Source organism: Aethalodelphis obliquidens, unplaced genomic scaffold (assembly GCF_003676395.1).
Source record: "Aethalodelphis obliquidens isolate GAN/ISIS:26980383/991018 unplaced genomic scaffold, ASM367639v1 scaffold33, whole genome shotgun sequence".
NCBI classification, from domain to species: domain Eukaryota; kingdom Metazoa; phylum Chordata; class Mammalia; order Artiodactyla; family Delphinidae; genus Aethalodelphis; species Aethalodelphis obliquidens.
This window is the reverse complement of record NW_020837977.1, coordinates 7,173,429-7,196,854: the sequence shown is the minus strand read 5'-3', so window position 1 is coordinate 7,196,854 and position 23,426 is coordinate 7,173,429. Positions and strand designations below refer to the sequence as shown.

General features: G+C 39.7%; 1 protein-coding gene across 2 annotated transcripts in view; it reads right to left on the bottom strand.

Annotated features, from left to right (window-relative positions):
* The window catches only part of SLCO5A1 (solute carrier organic anion transporter family member 5A1), a 123,086-nt gene that overhangs the window by 14,679 nt on the left and 84,981 nt on the right, over positions 1 to 23,426 (bottom strand). For both annotated transcript variants that reach the window (XM_027127939.1, XM_027127940.1), the window contains exon 6: positions 10,020 to 10,218. In XM_027127939.1, coding sequence (XP_026983740.1) covers positions 10,020 to 10,218 — 199 coding nt within the window. The remainder of the gene's footprint in view (positions 1 to 10,019; positions 10,219 to 23,426) is intronic.

Sequence of the window (23,426 nt, the reverse complement as noted above, 5' to 3'; positions counted from 1 at the left end):
AAAGCTTCCTTTAGTTTTGTAGTCAACAAATTCAAACCAGATATAACTTGGAATTTACATATAATAACCTACAACTAATACAAACCGTCTCTTTAAATCCAGAATCATTTTTAATAAAATGATGTGTCCCTTGAAAAACGTCTTGACATGCCTTTATTTTTAAAGTAATACATATTCATTGTAGAAAATTTGGAAAATACAAAAGGACTAAAAAGTCAAATTAAACTCACACAGGAATGCTACAATCCGGGAATATCCACCATTATGGTTTTAGTATATTTACTTCCCTTTGCTCTTTTTTCAATATGCATATAAATTAATGTTAATAACATATTGTTATCAAGATTTCACAGAGTGTTCTAAATTCTATTTTTCCTGCTAACATTATATGATGAACATTTTCTATTGACTATGTTAATATGAATGGCAAATTTGGCCCCGAGTTTAATAATATAGGTTCAAGGCTTACTGTGTTTAAACAGATATTATATAGTTTTACAGAGTTCCTGTAATTTGTTTAGATCTCAGTTACAAAACTTAAAACTCACTGGAAAGAAAATTTGCTTATATTTTATATCCCCTCGATACTCCTAAAAAGGAAGTAAAGCAAATTTTGTTTGTATCTCCCAAATAGAGCCAAAAATAGATCAAATCATATACTTACAGCTAGAAATGAACTGTAAGCCTATTAATAAAAGTAGCCAAGATAATCCAGAAACACACATAACTAAGATCCTTTAAGTAAACTATTTTTTCTCTACTTTTCAGGAATTGCCTTTAAAATTAGTAATACCTATAATAAATAAAAGATCTTGAATGTCACCAAAGAAATTAAATAGGAAAAAAAAAACGTTCAGAAGGTTAAGTTGTCTGTGAAACACAGAAGACAGGAATGATTTAATTAGAGAAATTAGGAATGATCTGGCTAGAAATGCTAGTCACTCAAGGGCTGGTACTAGAATACTATCTAAATACTGGCAGGATGGCAAGTTCAGGAGTGGTGACAAAGATGATGAAATGTACCTTTGTGACTTGCAGCAAAGGTCTGAATTAACAGACAATATTTATGTCTTAGTGCCTTGGGACTATAAAACTATATTGAGAGAAGTAACTTGAGAAGAATACCCCAACCCCTGAGATTTTGGACGGGTGGACTGGTAGATCACAGTCATTGCCGAAAATGCTCTCAGAAAACTGAGCAAATGCATCTTCGTCATGTCATAGCTCAGGAAATCATCCCTGGAAAAGTTCTGACCCAGTAACTCAAGTCTCCAAATCAGAAGATGATATAATAGATTTTAGTTTAAGTTCAAAGAGATGACACTTGATGAATGAAAGATAATAAAGCTAGAATTATTAAATGATTTATCAAGACAGTACTGTTGAAAACTTCTGTACATGGACATCAGATTTAACCCCATTTGAAAAAATTATTTGAAGGTGAAGAGCAAACAACTCACATTATACAATGTGTTTATATAAAGGATTGCTTAAGCTACAGTTTTCACTGGCTCCTTTGTCGACAACATGATTAGGAAACACCTGTGTGAAATACAGTTCGGCAGACACAGAGGGGAAGCAAAACACATTTCTTAATTAAAACTGCAGGGAAATTGTGGGTGCTAGGAGAATCAAATCTGAATTTTTTTTCTTTAATTTTGTCATATTGCGGTTAGAACGCTTAACACGAGATCTACTCTCTTAACAAAATTTCAAGTGTACAGTACAGTATTGTGGACTACAGGCACAAAGTTGTACAGCAGATGTCTAGCGCTTAGTCACCTTTTTTGTTGTTATTGTTCTATTTTGTTTTAGGAAAATAAAGATTTATTTTGAAGGGAAGTGAATAAATAAATCTTTAATGTAATCTATACTGAGCGACCAAACCAAATTAATATTACTGTTTCAATTGCCAGCACTTACCCTAAGGATCAAAGTTGGGCACAATCGTCAATGTTTGCCTACCTCACAAAGACACCTCCCTCTAAATTCAGAAGCTAAAGGAAACTGGAGATCTGACATATTGTGGGGTGGGGAGGGCTGTCCAAGGCCATTTCGTGAAATGGACACGCCTCCTTTGGGCATCATCAACATTAAAGCTTGTTCATCTTACTTTATTACAACATTGTTTCCATTGATTAGTCACTCCATGTTTCCCCCTTCCCCCAGACCCTGGCAACCACCATTCTGCTCTTTGATTCTATGAATTTAACTATTTTAGATACTTCATATAAGAGGAATCATACAGTATTTGTCTTTCTGTGACTATTTTCTTTCACTTAGCATAATGTCTTCAACGTTCCTCCATCTCGTTGCATACTACATAATTTCTTTTTTAAGGCTGAATCTTATTCCATTGTATGTATATATGACATTTTCTTTATCCATTCAGCCGCTGATGGACCTTTAGGTTGTCTCCACATCTTGGCCATCAAATCTGAATTTTCTAAGGGAACCACTAATAACACATCAGGTTCATTCTACAAAAAAACTGTGACTCCATTTTGGCTCAATAGGAAAAGGTCACCTTTCTAAAACATCCCAACCCCATCCCAGGCACTTAGGTGTCTCTTGAGGACTCGATGCTAATTCAGAGACAGGTTAGTCATTAACTCCTTTAATGTCAGAAAATTCACCATGCTGGGGAACCTGGAGCTTCTCACACACACTTTCATAAATGAAATTGGCTTATATATTGTGCTTTCTTCTTTGTGTTTCTTTTCTTCTTTCAGGACAGTTTAATAATTAAAAACATTACTTTCAAAATCAGAGAAACCTGGGTTCCAGTCCTAGCTCTATCATTTTCTAGCTGTGTGACTTTAAGCAAGTTATTTGATCCCTCTGAATTTCTTTCTCCTCGTATTTAAAATGAGAAAAATAACATTAAATAGTTATTTAACAATTGCTTATTACTGTGGGTTTTATTCCATTTTATCCTCTCTATAATTCTAAGAGATCGAGACTATTATTAGCCCATCTTAATGATGAGGAAATTGAGGCACAGAGAGGTTAAGGAATTTGCCAAGTACCTTATTCAATCTTCACAGCAATTCAACATGATCAATACTATCAGTATCCTTACCCTAAAGATGTAGAAACCAAGCACAGAAAGATTAACTAATCTGCCCATACTCACACAGCTAGAAACTGGCAAGACCAAATATTAGTGCACTATTGAAAGAAATGGATGCATTCTCTATAGCTTTCTGAGTAAGGAGGTGGTGTGTGCACTTAGATGTGTGCTTATATAAAATACAAAATGTATAACAGCACCTCAGTGTAGTACTCAGAAAGGAGACAAACTCTAAAATAGATAATCTGGGTTTCATTCAGTTCCACTCGTTATTAACTGATGACTTGGGGCAAATCATTTACTCTCTAACCTCAGTTTCTTTAACTGAAATATGTGGTTAATAACACATACAGTGGAGTGATGTTGTAAGCAGTGTATATAAAAGATATACATGAGGGCCAATCACCATACCTGAGCCAAACAGGTGTCTGACAAAGGCTCCTTTCTTCACTGCCACTCCCTTCATCTCTCTCTTTATCAGCTTTAAAGGAGAAAAATCCTACATGCAAGGATCAAAATCATGCAGAGCAAAAAAATCATGCAGAGCTACCATTTTTATGAGGCAGGCCAACCATGTACTGATGAACAGGTTGTGCACTGCACAAGAGCACCCAGCCAAGGGAGCAAGGAGAGGCTGAAATGTAGTCCATACCCTGCTTGGAGAAAGGGCCCCATTATTCTTCACACAAAGGTAACTGCTACTCTAAAAGTGTCAAACCTGTGCAGCTGTACCACCCAAAAGTGTTTATACTAATTCAATTTTAACTGTCTTCCTAAAAGCATTTGGGGAGCTAGAGGAATTCTCCAAGGAAACTGGGTTTTTCTTTTGCTAGTTTATAAAGTTCGATGAAGTCAGGCCGCAAATATTAGAATGAATGAATCCTTGCAGCAGTCTCTGGCACTCCTAATCAACTTTTCTTTGTTGAATACAATTAACTGAGAAGAAATGTACCCTAAGTCATGGATTTAGATAACTACAATGTTTATTTACATCAAGTCCTGACTAGTTTCAGCATCACTATATAAGTAATGTCCCAGTGCAGAGGTGGATACCAGACATTCATTAATCTTTTAAAAAGGAAAAAAGAGTCACTTTGCATGATCTAGAAAGGGAGTAAAGCCAAGAAACTAACTTTTTTCAACATATACTAAGTGTTAGACTCTGTGCTGGGAAATATCAAAAACCTTCCCTTACATAATCCTCAAAATCAAAGCTACAAATATTTGTTTATAATATTTAAACGCTTCAAACTGGAGATTGAGGATGGAGGAAGGAGACACTGACTTTTCATTTTCTACCCTTCTGCATTATTTTCATTCTTTCAACCGCATGTGTTTTACTTTAATTATAGTTGTAACCAGGTATGATTCACATTATTGTCATTTTATATACGAGGAAACCAAGAGTTTACAATATTAGATAATTTTTTACAAGGTCACATAGCTAGAAAATGATGGCGCTATTACTTGCCTTTGAAAATAATACTATCTTTGAGGGGAGAGGGAAGAAAAATTCAGGGAATTCTTACTTGGGACCTCTTTTTTCTCAGTAATGAGGAATACGAGGTTGTCCGACAAGAGAAAACAAGCTACGGTAAGATAAAAAAAACTTGAAGAAAGGATTTGTTTTTAAATGGACCAATATGAGGCATAGGAAAGGAAGCTGACTAGGGCCAAGTAAATGGATTGCTCAGCAAAGACAAGGGCCTGCTAAGATTGGAACTCATCAATTTGTAATGGAGCAAATCAGCACAATTATATAATTTTTTCCCAGTAGTGCTAGGGAGTTCAGAATCAGTTGATTCAGGATTGGCAAGACCGATGTGGTGTTAAGCAAAAGCTTTAGAAGTCTTGAGGGGACTTGCAGTTTAAAAGCAGGTAAGACATGGAGTCTGCGTTCCACCCCTTCTGAGAAGGCACTTGAAATAAAAGTGAGTATAATGAAAATGAATCGAGCTGGCAAAGAGAAATGGAAAGAGCGACACCAGACTCCATGAAAATAAAAGTGGACAGGCAAAGGTGCATGTGAAATGAGCAGATGCCACCTTGGAGAAGAGCCAGCCTGCCCCATGGAACCTCTACACGACTCTGAATCCAAATCCAGCAGGTGCAACAGGGAGCAAAAGTGCCTGCGAAGCTGAAAACAATGCGACTCACTGGAGACCTAAGGGAGAGAAGACTGTATCAGTGGGCCCTTCCACTCTCATACCCACCCCCTCCATCCCCAATTCAGAGCCCCGAAATTCATCAGAAAGCTCTTCTAAAGAATTCAGAACAAAAGGTAAAAGCTAAGCTTCTACCTTAGATGTTGACAAATAAGGATAAAACTCCCTCGTTCTTGTGTGTGGTGGGGGGTGAGTGGGGGAGAGGGACACATAACGTGACAGATGCTAAACTGAGTCTTGTCAACCTGTAAAACCCAGAGTAAATGAACAGAAAAATTGACATTTCAACTAAAATGACAAAATGTAAGACACAGAAACAAAGTAAAAAAAAAAAACAGAACTGAATTATATGCGCAGAGAGATCTGAGAAGATATTACTCCTTTTCAAACAACAGCAGGACGTTATGAAAAGGGAACACTCAGAATGCCAAAGAAAAAATTATTTTCAAAATTTAAAATTTACATAAAGAATAAAAAAGCAAGTTTGGAAAAATCTCTCATAGCAAAGAAAATATGAGAAAACAAGTTAAACATACAGGTAATGAGTCTGTAAGTTCCAACATCTGAAAAACAGGCGTCCTGGAGAACATAGGGAAAATGAAGACGAGAACGAGTAAAGATATAGTAGAAGAAAATCTCCCTGAGGTTAAAAGAAAAAAAAGGACATATGTGTTAGATTAAAAGTGCCTAATACAATGAATGAACAAAGCCCTGGGCCAAGACATTCATGCGTCTGTCCATTCATTCAACAACAAACTTTGTTGTAGATGGCGGGGCTGCAACTATTATGTAGGCGGCTATAGTAACTGTTCTCAAGGAGCTCATATCTTAGAGACAAAAGACAAGAGCAAAGCAAGTAAGCAAGACAATTTCAGATAGTGGCACGTGCTACAAGGAAACTGAAGAGGTGATGTAATAAAGAATGAGGGGAGAGTGGGCTCCCTTATATCGGGCAGAAAGGGAAAGTCTCTCCGAGAAAGTGACATTGGAGGAGTCCAGCCAAGACAAAATCGGAGCATTCCTTACGGAATTTCAGAACACTCTGAATAAAAAATATCCTCAAAACTTCCAAATAAAGTTGGTAACGGAGAAATGAGAACTCAGACTGAAATTAAATTTCATTTAAGTATCTGCAACATTAAACGCTAGATGACAAAGCAATGGTTTCCAAGTTCTCAGAAAAACAAATGTTTAACCTATAATTCTATACCCACTCCAACTATCATTTAAATGTGAAAGAAGAATAAAGACATTTTAATACACTTACGGTTTCAGACAGCTTCTCTTTCCATGAACCCTTCCCTAGGAAGTTATCCAAGGATTTTTTTCTGGCAAAATGAGGAGTTAACAAATAAATAACTACACAGACAAAACCTAGTGGATACAACTGAGATCTATGAAAGGAAGTTCCAGGATATAAGTTATGCAAAAGAGCAACCAATCCAATTGAAGCAAAATTATGGAGAGTTTCAGAAAAAAAGAATTCAATAAAACAGAAAGTATAATGAGAACTTAAATATATATATGGACAAGATAAACGCCAGTAGGAGGAGAAAGAACAGGCCTTTGGAACTCAAGGACAAACACCACAAGAAAGTGATGGTCCAAATATGATACAATTTTAAGCAGGTTCCCTTCCCCACCCTACTTAGTAGATGACCACTTCTTCTTCCACCCCCTCTAGCTTCTGGAGAAAATGAACCAAAGGCTCTGGACTTAAGAGCACCACATAAAAGAGACGTTTGGCAAGATGCTAGGATGATGACAGAGGAATTTGGTAAAAGTTTGCAAAATGAACAGTAGCTCCCTAGCCTCTTCCACCCACCACCCTACTCCCAGCTCTAGAATGTCAGCAGCTAGGCTTACAACCCTGAACCCACCACAACACAGCCCAAGCCAGGAGATAGGAGCATCCTTCTCTTGAGGAACTGAAGCACCTCAAAGGTAAGACCTCAGGTTCTGAAACTGAGCACCCCAATGAAAATGCCAGCTGTCCCCCTGCAATTACCCTACAGTGAGATCCACTAAATGACAAGCCATAATGAGATAGAAAATAGTTTATAAAGAATAAGAAAAGTAGAGAATCAATGAAGGAGATAGGAGAAAAAAAACTATGGAGAGAAAATAACAACAATTACATTTTTTAAAAAAGTTAAAATGGAAACAAAAGACATGGTCTCCAGACATTAAAAGTTCATCAAGTGCTCAGAGGAAAAAAAAAGTGTATTGTGGTGAAATTTGGGAATAGTGGGAATAAATGGAAACTCCCAGGAAGGAAAAGTAGGGCACATACAAAGGATTGGGAAAAAGAAAGACCAGAATTCCCACAAGAGCATTAGAAATTAGACAAAAATGGAGTGAAAACTTTAAATTTTTTAGTGAAAATGATTCATCCAGTCCAAAGTTCTTAACCCAGCCAATTTGGCAATCAAATGTAATTGTTAAAAAAAAAAAAAAAAAAAAAAAAAAAGAGGCTATTTCATGAAAAATCTCCAAAAAAAAAAAAGGTAACAGCCTTGACAGCCTTCCTGTAGCTACTGGAGGATGTGCTCTAGCAAAATGGGGGAGGAAACCAAAAAAGAGGCAACCACAGAACCTAGAAAACGAAGGATCAGCACAGAGAGAGGCAAGTGAGATTCCTGGGGCAACAGCGGGGCAGCAGGCCCAGAGGGCTCCCATACAGATGGCTCCAAGGGGTGGGGAAATGGAATCCTGAGTTCATCGGATGGGTGAAAATGCATATTGAGATTTCTTGAGCCCTTAGACGATAAGGGAAGGCAGAAGCAGACTCAAAGAAAACAAAGGAAATGAAAACAAGGTAGTGATTTAATTCCAGGAAAATCACTGCTGTACAAAGGAGGAAATCTAATCACGATACAGTACTTGTGCCTCAGCGGCTAACAATACTGTCATAACCATACCATGAAAATATCAGAAAAGGATTTGAGCACAACTTGTGAAGCAAATGCTAGACTCCTCATTTACTAAGACAGGAAGTCATAAATAATGTCTTCATTTGGTTAATTTATACAGTATGCTTTAAAAATACAGAGGTAAATACCAGAAGAGATAGCTAAAAAGAATTTTAAATTATTGCCCCTGGGAAGCAGGGTCAGGAGACTGCTGCTTTTTCTTACTAATTTTTAATATTCTATTTATGTTTTCCAATTGTAGTAAAAATAATGTGATAGAAATTGTTCTTAATGGATTAGTGATGACTAATAACAACAGCTAACTATCACTGAGCACTTACTGTGTGCCAGGAGAGCTTTACACATGTTTCTTGTGTAATCCTTGCCTGTGATCTCTAGGTCAATAGACTAAATGTTTGGGTCCATGAAAAATTCACATGTTGAAAGCTAACCCCAAACGTGATGCTATTTGGAGTTTGGGGCCTTTGGGAGGTGACTGGGTCATGAAGGTGAAGCCCTTATGAATGGGATTAGTGCCCTTACAGAAAGGATCCTAGGGAGATGCCTCACCCCCACCATGTGAGGACACAGCCAGAGACAGCCATTTATGATCCAAAGAGCAGGGCCTCACAAGACACCGAATCTGCTAGCATCTTGATCTTGGACTTCCCAGCCTCCGGAATTGTGAGAAATAAACTTCTGTTGTTTCTAAGCCATCTAGTCTATGGTGTTCGCTTACAGCAGCCTGAACGGATTTATATACTGATACGTGTCAGCCATACCTCAGTTTTGCCCTCTGTAAAATCAGAATAATAATAGTACCTACCTGATTAGGCCTGTTATGAGGGTTAATGAGTTAATATATGTAAAGCATTTAGAAGAATGCTTGGTACGCACTAATGTTAATATAAGGGTTAGCTACACTCTGAACATCACCATCATTATTATTATTGTGACAGAAAGTTTCCAACCCAGATCGTTACATAAAAAAAAAACAAAAGCTCAGAAAAGAATGTACAGGGACTTCCCTGGCGGTGCAGTGGTTAAGAATCCACCTGCCATTGCAGGGGACACGGGTTTGAGCCCTGGTCCGGGAAGATCCCACATGCCGCGGAGCAGCTAAGCCCGCGAGCCACAACTACTGAGCCCACGAGCCACAACTACTGAAGCCCGCGTGCCTAGAGCCCATGCTCCACAACAAGAGAAGCCACCGCAATGAGAAGCGCGCGCACCGCAACGAAGAGTAACCCCCGCTCGCCACAACTAGAGAAAGCCCGTGCGCAGCAACGAAGACCCAACACAGTCATAAATAAATAAATAGATAAATAGATAAATAAATAAATCAAAAAGAAAAGAATGTATAGAATGCTACCTTTTGGATATAAAACAGAAAACACTGAAAATACACATTCATAGTTTCTTGTATAAGGAACATCCTTGGAAGGGTACACAAGAGATGAATTAAAGTGGTTCCCTGGTTTGTCTTTGGGGAGAAGTGGGGTGGAGGCCTTGGGACACACTGTATTTTCATTGAACTTTGTTTTGAAACTGTGTGAATGTACTACCTATTCAAAACATTACATTAAAAAAAAAAAAGAACAGTTTTCATTAAGCCAACTAGCATTTCCTCCTCACGTACTGTAGCCCAAATGTCATGGGAGATGTTGCGAGGGTCAAAAGGGACACAGACAACGGAGAGACGGAGGCCTCTGCCCAAGAGAGTGCAGCTCTACCGGGACAGAAACGCAGACGTAGTGAGCCCCGCATGGAGGGAGGGACGCAAGCCGAACCGTGGGATCCAAACACCGCAGAGCTCCGCACTTCAATCATGACCAGGATGAGATGAGACGCCTCTTCCAAGATACTTACCCTGTTGTATACGGGATGTTTATGCCACCTAGATTGATACTTTCACATCCAACAATAAACAGGGTTGAAAAGCACAGTAAAGACACACCACTGCAGATCATCGCTAGTTTTGCAGATTCCCTTGCACCAAGTTTCAATTTTTTTATGATGTAGCCTCCAAGGACAATCCCAACGCCGGCACTGGGGACGATGATGACGCCTGGAGAGAAGAAGGGAAGGACAGGATTAATTTGAAGGAATGTATACTATTATTTATTGTCTAATTATCCTGTTTCTACTTACTTATTAGTGCGAAGGGAAAGAATTTTAAAAACACTATAATCAATAAATTTTAATGTTTGTGATTTTATAGTATAGCTTATTTTCAACACATACAGCCAACAAAGGACTCATATCCAGAATGTGCAAGAACTTTCAAAGCCATAAAATAAAGACAAGCAACCTGTTAGAGAGTGAGCAAAACTTAAATGGGCCTTCACTTAGGAGGAAATTCAGCTGACCCATTAACTCAGAAAGGTGTTCAGCCTCCTTACTAAGAGAGAAACACAAATTAAAGCCACAGTGAAATACTACTCCATGCCAACCATGTCAGTAAAAGTGGAAAAGTCTGACAATACCACATATTGGCAAAGATACAGAGCAATGGGCACCCTCTACAAGGCTGGTGGGATGTAAATTGCGACAGACACTTTGAAAGACAGTTTAGCATTATCTGGTAGAGTTGAAGATATATACACCCTGTGACAGGCAGTTCCATTCCTGGATCTATACCCTGAGGAAATTCATGCACATGGGGAACAAAAGAAGTGTATAAGATATCTGAAGCACCATAATAGCCCCAAACTGGAAATAAACCAAACATCCATTAATAGATACATTACATGCAGTAAATTCATGTAATGAAATGCTGCGATACAATAATAAAAATGAGGACACGTAATCACATACAAACACAATGTTGAATAAAGGAAGTAAAACACAACAGAAAACATGATCTGACTGTATAAAGGTCAAAAACAGGTAAAACTAAATGATTTGTTTAGAAATGGTAGTGCAACTATGAAGAAAAGATAGTAGGGGGATGGGTGGGATCTGGAAAGGATACAGGGGGCTCCTGGAGGACTGAAAATACTCCTTTTCATGACCTGGGCAGTAGTTACACAAGTGTTCACTTTATGATTATTCATTATCCCTAAGTTTTTTTTTTTTGAAGTCTAGTTGATTTACAATGTTGTGTTAGTTTCAGGTGTACAGCAAAGTGATTCAGTTATATACATATGTATATATATTCTTTTTCATATTCTCTTCCATTTTTGTTTATTACAGGATTTTTAATATAGTTCCCTGTGCTATACAATAGGACCTTGTTGTTTATCTACTTTATATATAGCAGTGTTTATATGTTAATCCCAAATTCCTAATTTATCCCTTCCCCGCCCTTTCCCCTTTGGTAACCATATGTTTCTTTTCTATGTCTGTAAGTCTGTTTCTGTTTTGTACATTAAGTTCATTTGTATTATATATACACACACACACACACACACACATATATATATATATATTGGCCACGCCACGTGGCATGTGGGATCTTAGTTCCCTGACCAGCAATCGAACCCATGCTCCCTGCAATGAGAGTGCGGAGTCCTAACCACTGGACCACCAGTGAATTCCCTGTATTATATTTTAGGCTCTACATATAAGTGATCTAAGTTTTGATTAATGCACTTCTGTGTGCATGATATTTCACAGTAAAAAAAAAAAAAAAGCTAAAAAATTAGTCATATCGCCTGCCCCACGAACCTTACAATCTAAAAGAGAAATAAACAAAACAAATTAAAGTATGATAAGAAACTTATACAAAGGGCAGGGAGAATACAGGAAAAGAAGTACCTGAGTCTTCCCTGGGAGAAATCAGGGAGGACATCACAGAAGTGGCAGTATTTGAGCTGACATTCGACAGATGAGACAGAATCTGTCCAATGTGCCAGCACAGAGAAAATATCCTGCACAAAGGAAATATATGCAAAGGGGCAAAAGATAACGGAATTGAAGAATCAGAGGAGTCCAAGCTATGGGAGCGTGGAATGCAAGCTACTGGGGCGTGGCGGGACATGGGCAAGAGACGTAAAGCGAGCGAGACCATGAAGGATCACGGAGAGGAGCTCGGGTTGTACCTCTGGGCAATGGGAGGCCACCAAGGAATTTGAAGCCAGGGTCAGAGAGGATGGGAGGCGTGTGTGACAAAGATTATTGCTGGCGGTGAGACGCAGTCAACACTAGAATCAGAGACATGGCTGGGAGAGCACTGCAAAAGTCCAGGTGAGTCACAGTCAGGTTTCACACCGACAGCACAGCCAACAAGCTGAGGAGGGGACGGGGACACCCGAAAGGTGGCAGGGGTCCAGAAAATGAGGAGGAAAGGACCGGGGGAGAGCAGCTCTCGAACCCCACGGTAGACACACCACGTGTGAAGGGCCCGGGAGATACGCCTCACGCAGTGATCCCTGCCCCACGAGCCCAGGAAAAGCTGGTCTGGGACATTCCTAACAGGTGGCAGAATTTATGGCATAGAAGGGATGTTCCAACAAGACTGAGCGGAGTCAGAAGAGCAGAGGAAGACGAAGCCTGAAAGGAGAAGAGCAAGGAGAAAAGGAGAAAAGCCTGAAATTGGCAAGAGCAATTTTAAGGGTGTTGTGAAGGTGGAAGCCAGGCTGCAATGGGTTAAACGGTCAGTCGTGGAGATTTAGAGGATGGAATTCAGACTCTTTCTAGAACTCAGACTATATATAAAAGGAAAAGGGGGTACGGGTCTAGAGTTAGACAGGAGCCAAGGCGGAGCTGGAGCCTGGGGAGTTTTGCTTGTTTGCTGATATATGGAGGGGACTTCAGCGTATTTTTATTTTGGCCGCACCATGTGGCTTGTGGGATCTTAGTTCCCCGACCAGGGACTGAACCTGGCCCCTGGCAATGAAAGCACCGAGTCCTAACCACTGGACCTCCAGGGAATTCCTTTAAGCATACTTACATGCTCGCAAAGAGACCAAAAAGGAATGGGAGATTGAGTGGGGAGAAAAAGGGTTATCTAATGTCAAGGCAAGATCCTTGAGAAGTCAGAAGAATATAGAATTAATTGCACAGATGATCAGATTAGCCCCGGAGAGGGAGAGCGAGAACCCTGCATCTGGGCCGGGAATCAGATTTGGGAGCAGGGGGTGGGAGGATAAATCAATGGGTAGGTGGTAGCTCCTCGAATGGTAGTTTTTCTGTTTTGTTGTTGTTATTTTGGAAACATCATGCAATACACAATGGACTAGAACACTTGAAAAGCACAGAGAAATATGAAGGACCAAAAACCCACAATCTACATTCTAGCATATTTCACTCCAGTCTTTTTTCTATGCTTTTTTTTCCCCCCTTAAGAATTGATAACATGTGTAGATTCTTTATATGTATATATATATACATATAGCTTCGGTTTGGGAAGAGATACGGAGAACTTTAAATATAGCCAAAGGTTGGAATAACCATTGTAGGAAAGTAAAGAGCAGGCTAAGTTAGAACATGTACACGGCTTTGCAAATGGAGAGGACGGTGGGTCCAGGTGCTATGAGATTCCAGAAGCCTGCAGCTGCATCAGTGTGCATGCCTGGATGGCTCGCCTCTCCTGTGTGTCCCACAGCCCACGTAAAGGAGCAAAGAGGGAGGGTTAGATTAATCTAAAGTCTGAGCTTTGCCTGGGTTGACAGGGAAAAAAAGATAGTGTTTATCTTGTAATCCTCACCATGGTCCTGACTTTATTAAACCAGTAATGGCTCTTTTACAGATGAGGAAGTGACCAGCCCAGTAATGCACACAGGGCAGGGAGAGCGAGAATGAAAACTGAGGTCTCTGGCTCCCAGCCCAGGGTGCTCTCCACAGCACCACAGCTGCCTCTTAGAACCAGCGGGTACTGGAAGCTTTGGGGGAAGTTGACCAGAGCTCTGGGCTTAGATGAGCTGGTTATTAAATTATCCTCCTCATTAGAGAATAGCCCACATTCTATCTACATGACTAAATAGGCAAAGCTTTACCTTCAGAGTGAAATGATCCATTAATAAAATTCCTATTTCAATTGAGCGATTTATATATCGGTATTATAGTTATAGATACCGTGCTAGACCCTGGGATAGCAACAAAACAAATCCCCACGCTCACAGCTGAGTCCTAATTTAAAAGCAGTATAATTTTTCTGAATATGCATCCTAACTAGTATTCAACTCTTAAAAACAAAATATGTGTCATTAGCATGAGGTCTCGTCAGTGTGAAGATCTATTAAAATTTCCTACTGATGTCCCCCGTCCTCTAAATCTCACTGCACTACCAAAACGGAAAGACTGACTATGCCTTCAGGGGAATCTGTACAACGCTCAGATCTCCAGTTTGAGCAGGACACCCAAATGTCTTGGTGTTGCAGTTTTAGGGGAATGGAATGAGTAGGTAAGATCTGGTGCCAAGCGTGTGGTGGGGTGACGCAGGGGGAGACAATACATCTCACCGGCTGCTGCTCTCCTGCCCTTCCCCGTGTCCCCAGACCCCCAACGCCCCTCCTTCTGTCCCTCTCCTCTGAGCCTCTGCTCCGGAACCAGCCCCCTTCCCGGCCGCTGCCAGACACCTGTTACCCTCGAGTTTCTGCTCCTCGCGCCCTCTAGTGGCCAAGACGCGGGGAGGGCGGGGTCAACAGGGTGGGGAAAAGGCATCAACTGGGGCCCACGGACGCCTGTAGAACGAGCAGAGGAAGGAGGACAGAACAGCGGGGAGAGATGGAAGTGACTGGACCAAGCCCAGGGGCCCAGCCTAGGGCACAAGCGGGAGAGGATGGAGGCCAATGCGACTGCAGATGTCTGAGACAATTCCAGGTAAGAGTGTGGGTCATGAAGATTCCAAGTTCGAATCTCAGCTCTGCCACCTACAAGCTGTCTGTCCTCAGGCAAGTTTCTGACATTCCGGGCCTTAGCTTTTTCTGTAAAATATGGATAAGAGTAGTTTCTTCCTCATAGATTGTTAGGATTAAACGGGTTAAGATATAGGAAGTGCTTGAAACAGTGCCTAGCCCATAGCATATACCCAATAAATGTTGGCAATTGACACAAGTATCCGCCTGCTATTAATGAGTTTAACATCTGAACAAATAAATATATTGGAATTATAATTAGGCAAATTTTAGTATGCTATTTAATCTATAGAACTGAATTTAAAATACTACTCGTGGGGCTTCCCTGGTGGTGCAGTGGTTGGGAGTCCGCCTGCCAATGCAAGGGACACAGGTTCGAGCCCTGGTCCGGGAGGATCCCACGTGCCGCGGAGCAACTAAGCCCGTGCGCCACAACTACTGAGCCTGTGCTCTAGAGTCCACAAGCCACAACTACTGAGCCCGTGCGCCACAACTACTGAGCCTGCACTCTAGAGCCCGTGCTCCGCAACAAGAGAAGCCACCGCAATGAGAAGCCCGCACACTGCAAGGAAGAGTAGCCCCTGCTCGCCGCAACTAGAGAAAGCCCGTGCGCAGCAACGATGACCCAATGCAGCCAAAAAAGTAATAATAAATAAAATAAATTTTTAAAAAGAAAAGCATTGAAAAATATATCTTACTGTATGTTATATGGCAAAATTTTAAAAAATTAATAAAATAAAATATTACTCATAATTGTCCAACATAAACCTGTATGTGTTCTTCAATATATAAACCTTTGTTTGATATTTAGCTACTATGTCCTCTCAAACACATAAACCTCTGTTAGCTTTTGAGCTACTGTGTGTATTTATCTGAATCTAAAGAAGTCATTGCTGCATAAGTATTGACCAGAGGACCCTGCTTCGTTCATAAAAGGTCTGAGCACACCCTACTGCTTTCCAGTAGGAAATCTTTTATCTATTTACTTAACCAAGCAGATTGACATGTTAATTGTCCTACTTCCTTTCTTTCCCTTATTTCAAGCATGATCCCCTTAGCATTCAATGTTGAAGTTTTTGCTCTGGGTCACAATATTGCTTACCCTTACAAAGTGTGGCTGGATGGAGTCAAAAGGTCTTTATGAAAAATGATATTTGGTGAATTACCAAATATTGAAGCTACTGATGAAATGTTTCCTCTTCACTCCAATTTTTGTCAATAGGCAGACATTATCTATTTTGCAAATAGACACATAAAATATGCCTAAACCTAATGCATCACTTGGAACACAGGAAAACCTGGAACTGGAAGACAGGAGGACAAAATTAGGTGACCCACTCATCAAGAATGCTTCAGGTTCGGGGAACTGCAATCGTGTTGCTATTGCTATTGTGAAGAATCACAACCTGCTTTCACGGGACCCAGTGCTTGCCCCCGTCATAAGACCCGCCACCATCTACCGGGTTTACTTCTCTCTTTCCTGCTAGACTGGAAGGTTCCTGTGCATGGTAGGGACTATATCTTTATTATCTTCAGACCTTTCTAGCACTTACCAAGGCCTGGTGAATGTATGGATGAATAATTTTGTTATTTAGAATTTATTACATAAAATCCTCAAATGACATTCATTTTTGTTTTCAATTATTCCTTGAAATAGGCCATATCTTGTTTTACAAATAGGAGATCTAAGATCTCATTTGGAGTTAAAATAACTTGGTAAAATCAGTTTACAACTGGCACGCACGAAATATCTAGACTGACGCCTAAAACATCTCACTGTTATCAAAATTGACTTGGGCGTTATTAGCAGAAGCTTAACTGCCAAGCCACCACAGGTGACAGAGCGTGGAATGCCAGTAGCCCTCTGATACCTCTTTTCTATGGTGAGATCACAATGGTGCAGACTGTCCTACTGTGGTGAATTAAGTTAGTATAGACAGATCCTCAGAATCTTAGATGTCCTCATGCTCTTTTCTCTAAATTCTCTGACCCTTTCTGTGTATTCCACATCCCAAGTTTTCTTTAGGTAAGTTGAAAAGTCAATGGTTTGCAAACCTAAGACTATGAATCAATACAGACTATCATTGTAAGCCATTATGGCTTCCAGGTTCTGCCGTTGTCTTTGGGGAAGGCAGCCGGGACGGAAGGGGAGGAGAAAGCGGGGTGAGCACCTAGAAAAGAAGGAAGTACAATTGGTTCTCATGCCCATTCTCTCTCTCTCTCTCTTTCCGTCTCTCCCACCTTTCTCTTTCTTTCTGTACACACACACACACACACACATACACACACACACACTGATGTTAGCTATATGCCACAAACTGTGATAACTGCTGTACGGAGAGTATCTCATCTAATTCTCAAAACTGTATGCATTTTGAATTGCTCTGAAATCAGAATGTGTCTGACAATCAATAGGATCTCTATCTTGTGTCATTGTCTAATTAGAAGCATTTTTCTTTCATAGTAACTCAAAATCATGGGGCATCTTACAATGAATGGTGTCTTAGGTTGGAAAGAATACAGAAGTTTCTTTCCACATCTCAGGTGAGGAAACATCTAGTGAGTGATAGAGCAGGGTAATAAACTCAAATTTATTTAACTTTTCCAAATACTATGTTTCTAATCTTATGATACAAAATCAATGTTTTCCTGTCACCCAAGCCTAAATATTTTACCCCTTTAAGCTTCCACTTTCCCTTGTAAATATTTTCTTACAGGAAATAAATAACAATTATTGTCAGAGGGGAATAGAAGAAGAGAATATTTTTCAAGTCCGCACCTTGAAGCTAGCAAATTTTAAATGGTCTGAGAATACATAGCACAGTAAGTATACATTTTCACAAACTGCTCATAAATCCACAAAGTATCACAAAATCACAATATTTCATATTTCTCTTTCTCTTTCATATATCTCACTATCACCCTTGTAAGAAAATCTCAGAAATCCCTTCACCAACTATGAACGAGGTCCATCATTAGAATTAATTTATAGTGCCATTTTTATAATTTGGTGACTGTTTTAAGACACAGACCAGACTATTTCTTTTGATCCATAATATTTCATAGCATAACATCAATTCAGATTGTAAAGGATGCCCTTGTTCGATTGGAATTAGGAGGGGCAGCCCGTGTATGTTGACCTGAACAGCGTGTGTCGGGCACCTGGAGAGAAGCCTATAGGTTGAGTGGCAGGATTTATAGGGGTTCTTTTCTTTAATTTTTTTTTTTATGGCCATGCCACGTGGCATATGGGATCTTAGTTCCCAGACCAGGGATCGAACCCACGCCCCCTGCAGTGGAAGCATGACATCTTAACCACTGGACCGTCAGGGAGATCCCAATATCAGCGTTCTTTTAGCAATTCTCCTGAGGCAGATAGGCTGTCAGGGTGGCCAGCCTCACACAGGGCTGCTGCAGACGGCCTGTCTGCCTCCACCACTTCAGTGAAGGACACAGCGCCAGAAGCAGACCTTTCCAGCCACAGCTTCCTCTGTTGAGAACCCCGTGATGAACACAGTGGGGCTCAGATGGGACCCCCTGCAGCTCAGCAACAGAGCCTGCTCTGAAACATCTTGCGTGACCTTGCTGAAATGATTACTAAAGGCTTTCCAAGGAATTACACACCTCTGAAAACCTAGCCTCCATCACTTCAGCCTGGAGATATCAAAATCAAGCTCACACTGAACCTCCACCAGGGTAAATGGGTCTCACTCAACCACAGTAACACTCTCTGCAACTCTGCCAACACAGGGAAATGCCGTGCAGCACGAGAGAAATATGAGAACCCCAGTCTCAGGGATTCAAGTTCTTGGGAGCACTGAGGGGAAGGTAATAAAAAGGTACATTCAACAGAGAAAACAAGCCCACTTTTCATTTCAGGGTTCTGCAGAGCTCTGGCTGAAATAATACATAAAATCAAATGCCAAGCTGGGTCATGAAAGGGATTCAAAAATCAAATCCAGTGAATATTTCATCCTGTATGGCTTAAAAACCTAAAAGAGTTTTCTGTATTCAGGCAATAAAACCACAAAGGGCAAAAATAACTTGAAATGATGAAATGCAAAATATCGAAGTGTTTACTTCTGTTTTTCACTGGCTCTGGGAAACAAGGTGAAACAGCAAAAGCTTTAAACAAATTATTGCAAGAGAAGGGGGGGGGATTTTGTAGAGGCAATTTTACAGAAGACGAGCAGGGTCTTATTAACCTTTGCAGTTATCAAAAGAAGCCTCAAAGGAAGACCTTAGTGTTAAGTTACTAGACTCAGTTTCCGTTCAGAGAAGCAAAGCCTACAGATGTGGGCCAGTGCCAAAGACAAAGCCCTCTTTGGAGGCCCTGTGGGGGAGATCCATTTTCCCTCAGCACTTTTCAGCGTCTCCCCTTTCCATTGTTGTCCAAATCCAGCAGCTCTTGAGCCTTCGCATTGAGAGAGTTGATGGTCATTATGCCCAAGAATAGCTGAGCTACAAAACCTGGCAAAGCTATCCTTCCCCTGGGAGAAGTAAGCAGATTTTTCTTTCTTTCTTTTCTTCTTAGCTGAGTTGGGTCTTCGTTGCTGCACGCGGGCTTTCTCTAGTTGCGGCGAGCGGGGGCTACTCTTGGTTGCGGTGCGCAGGCTTCTCATTGCGGTGGCTTCTCTCGTTGCGGAGCATGGGCTCTAGAGTGCAGGTTCAGTAGTTGTGGCGTGCAGGCTTAGCTGCTCCACGGCATGTGGGATCTTCCCGGACCAGGGATCGAACCCTTGTCCCCTGCATTGGCAGGCAGATTCTTAACTTCTGCGCCACCAGGGACATCCAAGCAGATTTTTCAAACTCTATTTATCCAAAAAAATTTTTGAGACAAACTTCTACACACCTAACCTTACTTGTTAGAGTGCTTTTGCCCCACTATGGCCAAGCGAAAATTTGGCTCATTAAAAACCATGTTAATTCTGCCAAATGAATAAGGAGGACCAGAGCGGCAGCTCATAAAATAAAGATCGTCAGCTCACTAAGTGCTCTGTTTATTCTTTCTTCCTTTTTCTTATTGACAGCTTCGTTGAGCTATAAGTCACATACCATACAATTCACCTACTTGAGTAAGTGTACCATTCAATGTTTTTTAGTATATTCACAGAGATATGCAACCATCACCACCATCAGTTTCAGAATATTTTCATGACCCTAGAAAGAAACCCTGTACCCATTAGCTATCAAGCTCATTTCTTCCTACGCCCCTTCCTCAGCCCTAGACAACCACTAATTTACTTTCAGTCTCTACAGATTTGCCTATTCTAGATGTTTCAGATAAACGGAGTCGTAAAATATGTCCGGCTTCTATCACTTAGCATAATGTTTTCAACACTCATCCACGCTGTGGCACGTGTCAGTACTTCATTCCTATCTATGGCCAAACAATAATCCATTGTACTAACAGACTACATCTGACTTATCCATTCATCAGTTGATGGACATTTGAGTTGTTTCTGTTTTTGGCTATTAGAATAATGTTGCTATGAACATTCATGTACAAGTTTTTATGTGGACATATGTTTTCATTTCTCTTGGACATATGCCTAGAGATGGAATTTCTGGATCATATAGTAATTCTACGCTTGAGGAAATGCCAAACTGCTTTCCAATACAGCTGCATCATTTGACGTTCCTACTGCCAGTGTGTGAGGTTCCAATTGCTCCACATCTTCACCAGCATTTGTTATTTCCACAAATAATATTTGATTACAGACATCCAAGCGGGTGTAAAGTGGTATCTCATTATGATTTTGATTTGTATTTCCCTGATAACTAATAAGACTGAGCATCTGTTCATGTGGCCATTTGTACACCTTCTTTGGAGAAATATCAATTCAGATCCTTTGCCCATTTTTTTAAATTGGGTTATTTTTCTTTTTATTCTTGAATTTTAAGAATTCTTCATGTAAGGTACAGACAGGACCCAAATTCCATGTCTCCTACCTCTGTTGCATTAAGGCCTCTCCATCAGCTTCACCTACAGCTTCTGCGGAGGTTTGCAACAAGCAGTTGATGGGAAGGAGAAAACCCCAGGCCTGGTCCATAGACGGGTAGACTCAATGTATTTGTGCAAGTTGAAAATGGACCTTTACACTACAGCCCATTCAGGGGTGGCTCCAAGAGAAAGGGGGGAACAGAACGGAGAAATACGAATATTTTCAAATCGTGAATTTATACTCATATTACTAATTCAAGTTAACATTATAGGAGTTTTACTTAACTCCTTTGACTTCTTAATACTAACTGTACGTATGCATAATTTACATGCGATAAAATTCACTTGTTTTAGGTATACAACTGTGTAACATCCAACACCCTAAGATGTTCCCTCATTCTCCTCTGCAACTGGTCCCATCTCTTGACCCTTAACCTCTGGCAACTACTGACCTGCTTTCTGTCCCTTTAGTTTTGCCTTTTGTGGAATTTTATATAAATCGTATATGATATATAGTCTTTTTTGTTTGACCTCTTAGCATAATGCTTTTGAGATTCATCCATATTTTTGCATATATTAATATTACATTCATTTTTACTGCTGAATTAGTATGGATATACCACAATTTGTTTGTCCACTCACCAGTTGATGGACATATGGGTTGTTTTCAGTTTGGGGCTATTGTGAATAAAGCAGCTATAAACATTCCAAAAAAAGAATTCCTCAGGTAGAATATAAATTCTATGTAAGGGATACAAGTCCCTTATCAGATATGTGTTTTGCAAATATCTTCTCCCATCCTGTGGGTTGTTTTTTAACTTTTTTGGTGGTGTCCTTTGATGTATAAAAGTTTTTACTTTTGATAAGATCCAATTTATCTATTCTTTCTTTGGTTGCATTATCTAATTCAAGGTCACAAAGATTTAGGCTTGTTTACTTCTAAGAGTGTTATAATTTTAGGTCTTACATGAAGACCTTTACTCCATTTTGAGTTCATTTTTATATATATGGTGTGAGGTAGAGGTCCAACTACATTCTTTTGCATGTGGCTATCCAGTTACCCCAGTACCATTTTTTGAAAAGATTATTCTCTCCTCATTGAATGGTCTTGACATCCTTGTTGAAAATTGGTTGACTATAGATGTATGGGTTTATTTCCGGACTCTCAATTCTTTTCCATTGATGTTTCTGTCTACTTTAAGTAGGTACCATACTGTCTTGATTACTGTTGCTTTTTATTAAGTCTTGAAATCAAGAAGTCTAGGTGCTCCAACTTTGGTCTTTGTCAGGATTGTTTTGGCTATTCTAGGTCACTTGCATTTCTAAATGAATTTTAGGATCAGCTTGTCAATTTCTTCAAAGAAGCCAGCTGGAATGTTGACAGGGATTTGTTGAATCTATCTGGTGAGTACGGCCATCTTAGTAACATTGTGTTCCAATTCAAGAACATGAGATGTCTTTCTATTTATTTAGGTCTTCTTTAATTTTTAAACAATATTTTGTGGGTTTCAGAATATAAGTTTTGCACTTCTTTTGTTAAATCTATTTCTAAGTATTTCATTCTTTCATGCTGGTGTAAATGCAATTGTTTCCTTAATTTCTTTTTTGTTCATTGTTAGTGTATAGAAATACAGTTGATGTTTGCGTACAGGCATACCTTGTTTTATTGCACTTTGCAAATATTGCATTTTTTACAAATTGAAGGTTTGTGGCAATCCTGAGTCAAGTAAGTTTACCAGTGCCATTTTTCCAACAGTATGTGCTCACTTTCTGTCTCTCTGTATCACATTTTGGTAATTCTTGCAACATTTCAAGCCCTCCCCCAGCAAAAAGATTATGACTCGCTGAAAGCTCAGATGATGGTTAGCATTTTTTAGCAATAAAATATTTTTAATTAAGGTATGTACATTGTTTTTTAGACTTAATCCTATTGTACACTTAATAGACTCCAGTAAACATAACTTTTATATGCACTGAGAAACAAAAAAAAAATTGTGTGGCTTGTTTTATTGCAATATTTGCTTAATTGCAGAACCTAACCCACAATATCTCCAAGGTATTTCTGTATTAATCTTGTATCTTGCAATCTCACTAAACTCATTTACTAGTTCTAATAATTTTTTAGTGCACTCCTTAGGATTTTCTTTATACAAGGATGCATAATCTATGAATAGAGATAGTTTTACATCTTTCTTTCCAATCTGGATGTCTTTTATTTCATTCTCCTGCCCTACTTTCCTGGCTAGAATCTCCAGTGCAATGATGAATAGAAGTACCAAGAGCAGACATCCTTGTCTTGTTCCTGATCTTAAGAGGAAAGCATCCAGTCTTTCATCACTAAGTATGATGTGGATTTTTTGTAGATGCCCTTTATTGCATTGTTTTTAAATCTCCAATCATTTAAATAGTAGTCGAGCTAAAATTCATTTTTGTGTTATTTACAAATATGTTAGGTATAACTTTCAGAAAGCTCAGAAAAATATATAATTTTTAAAACATATATTTAATTTAACAAAAAACATTTACTGAGTA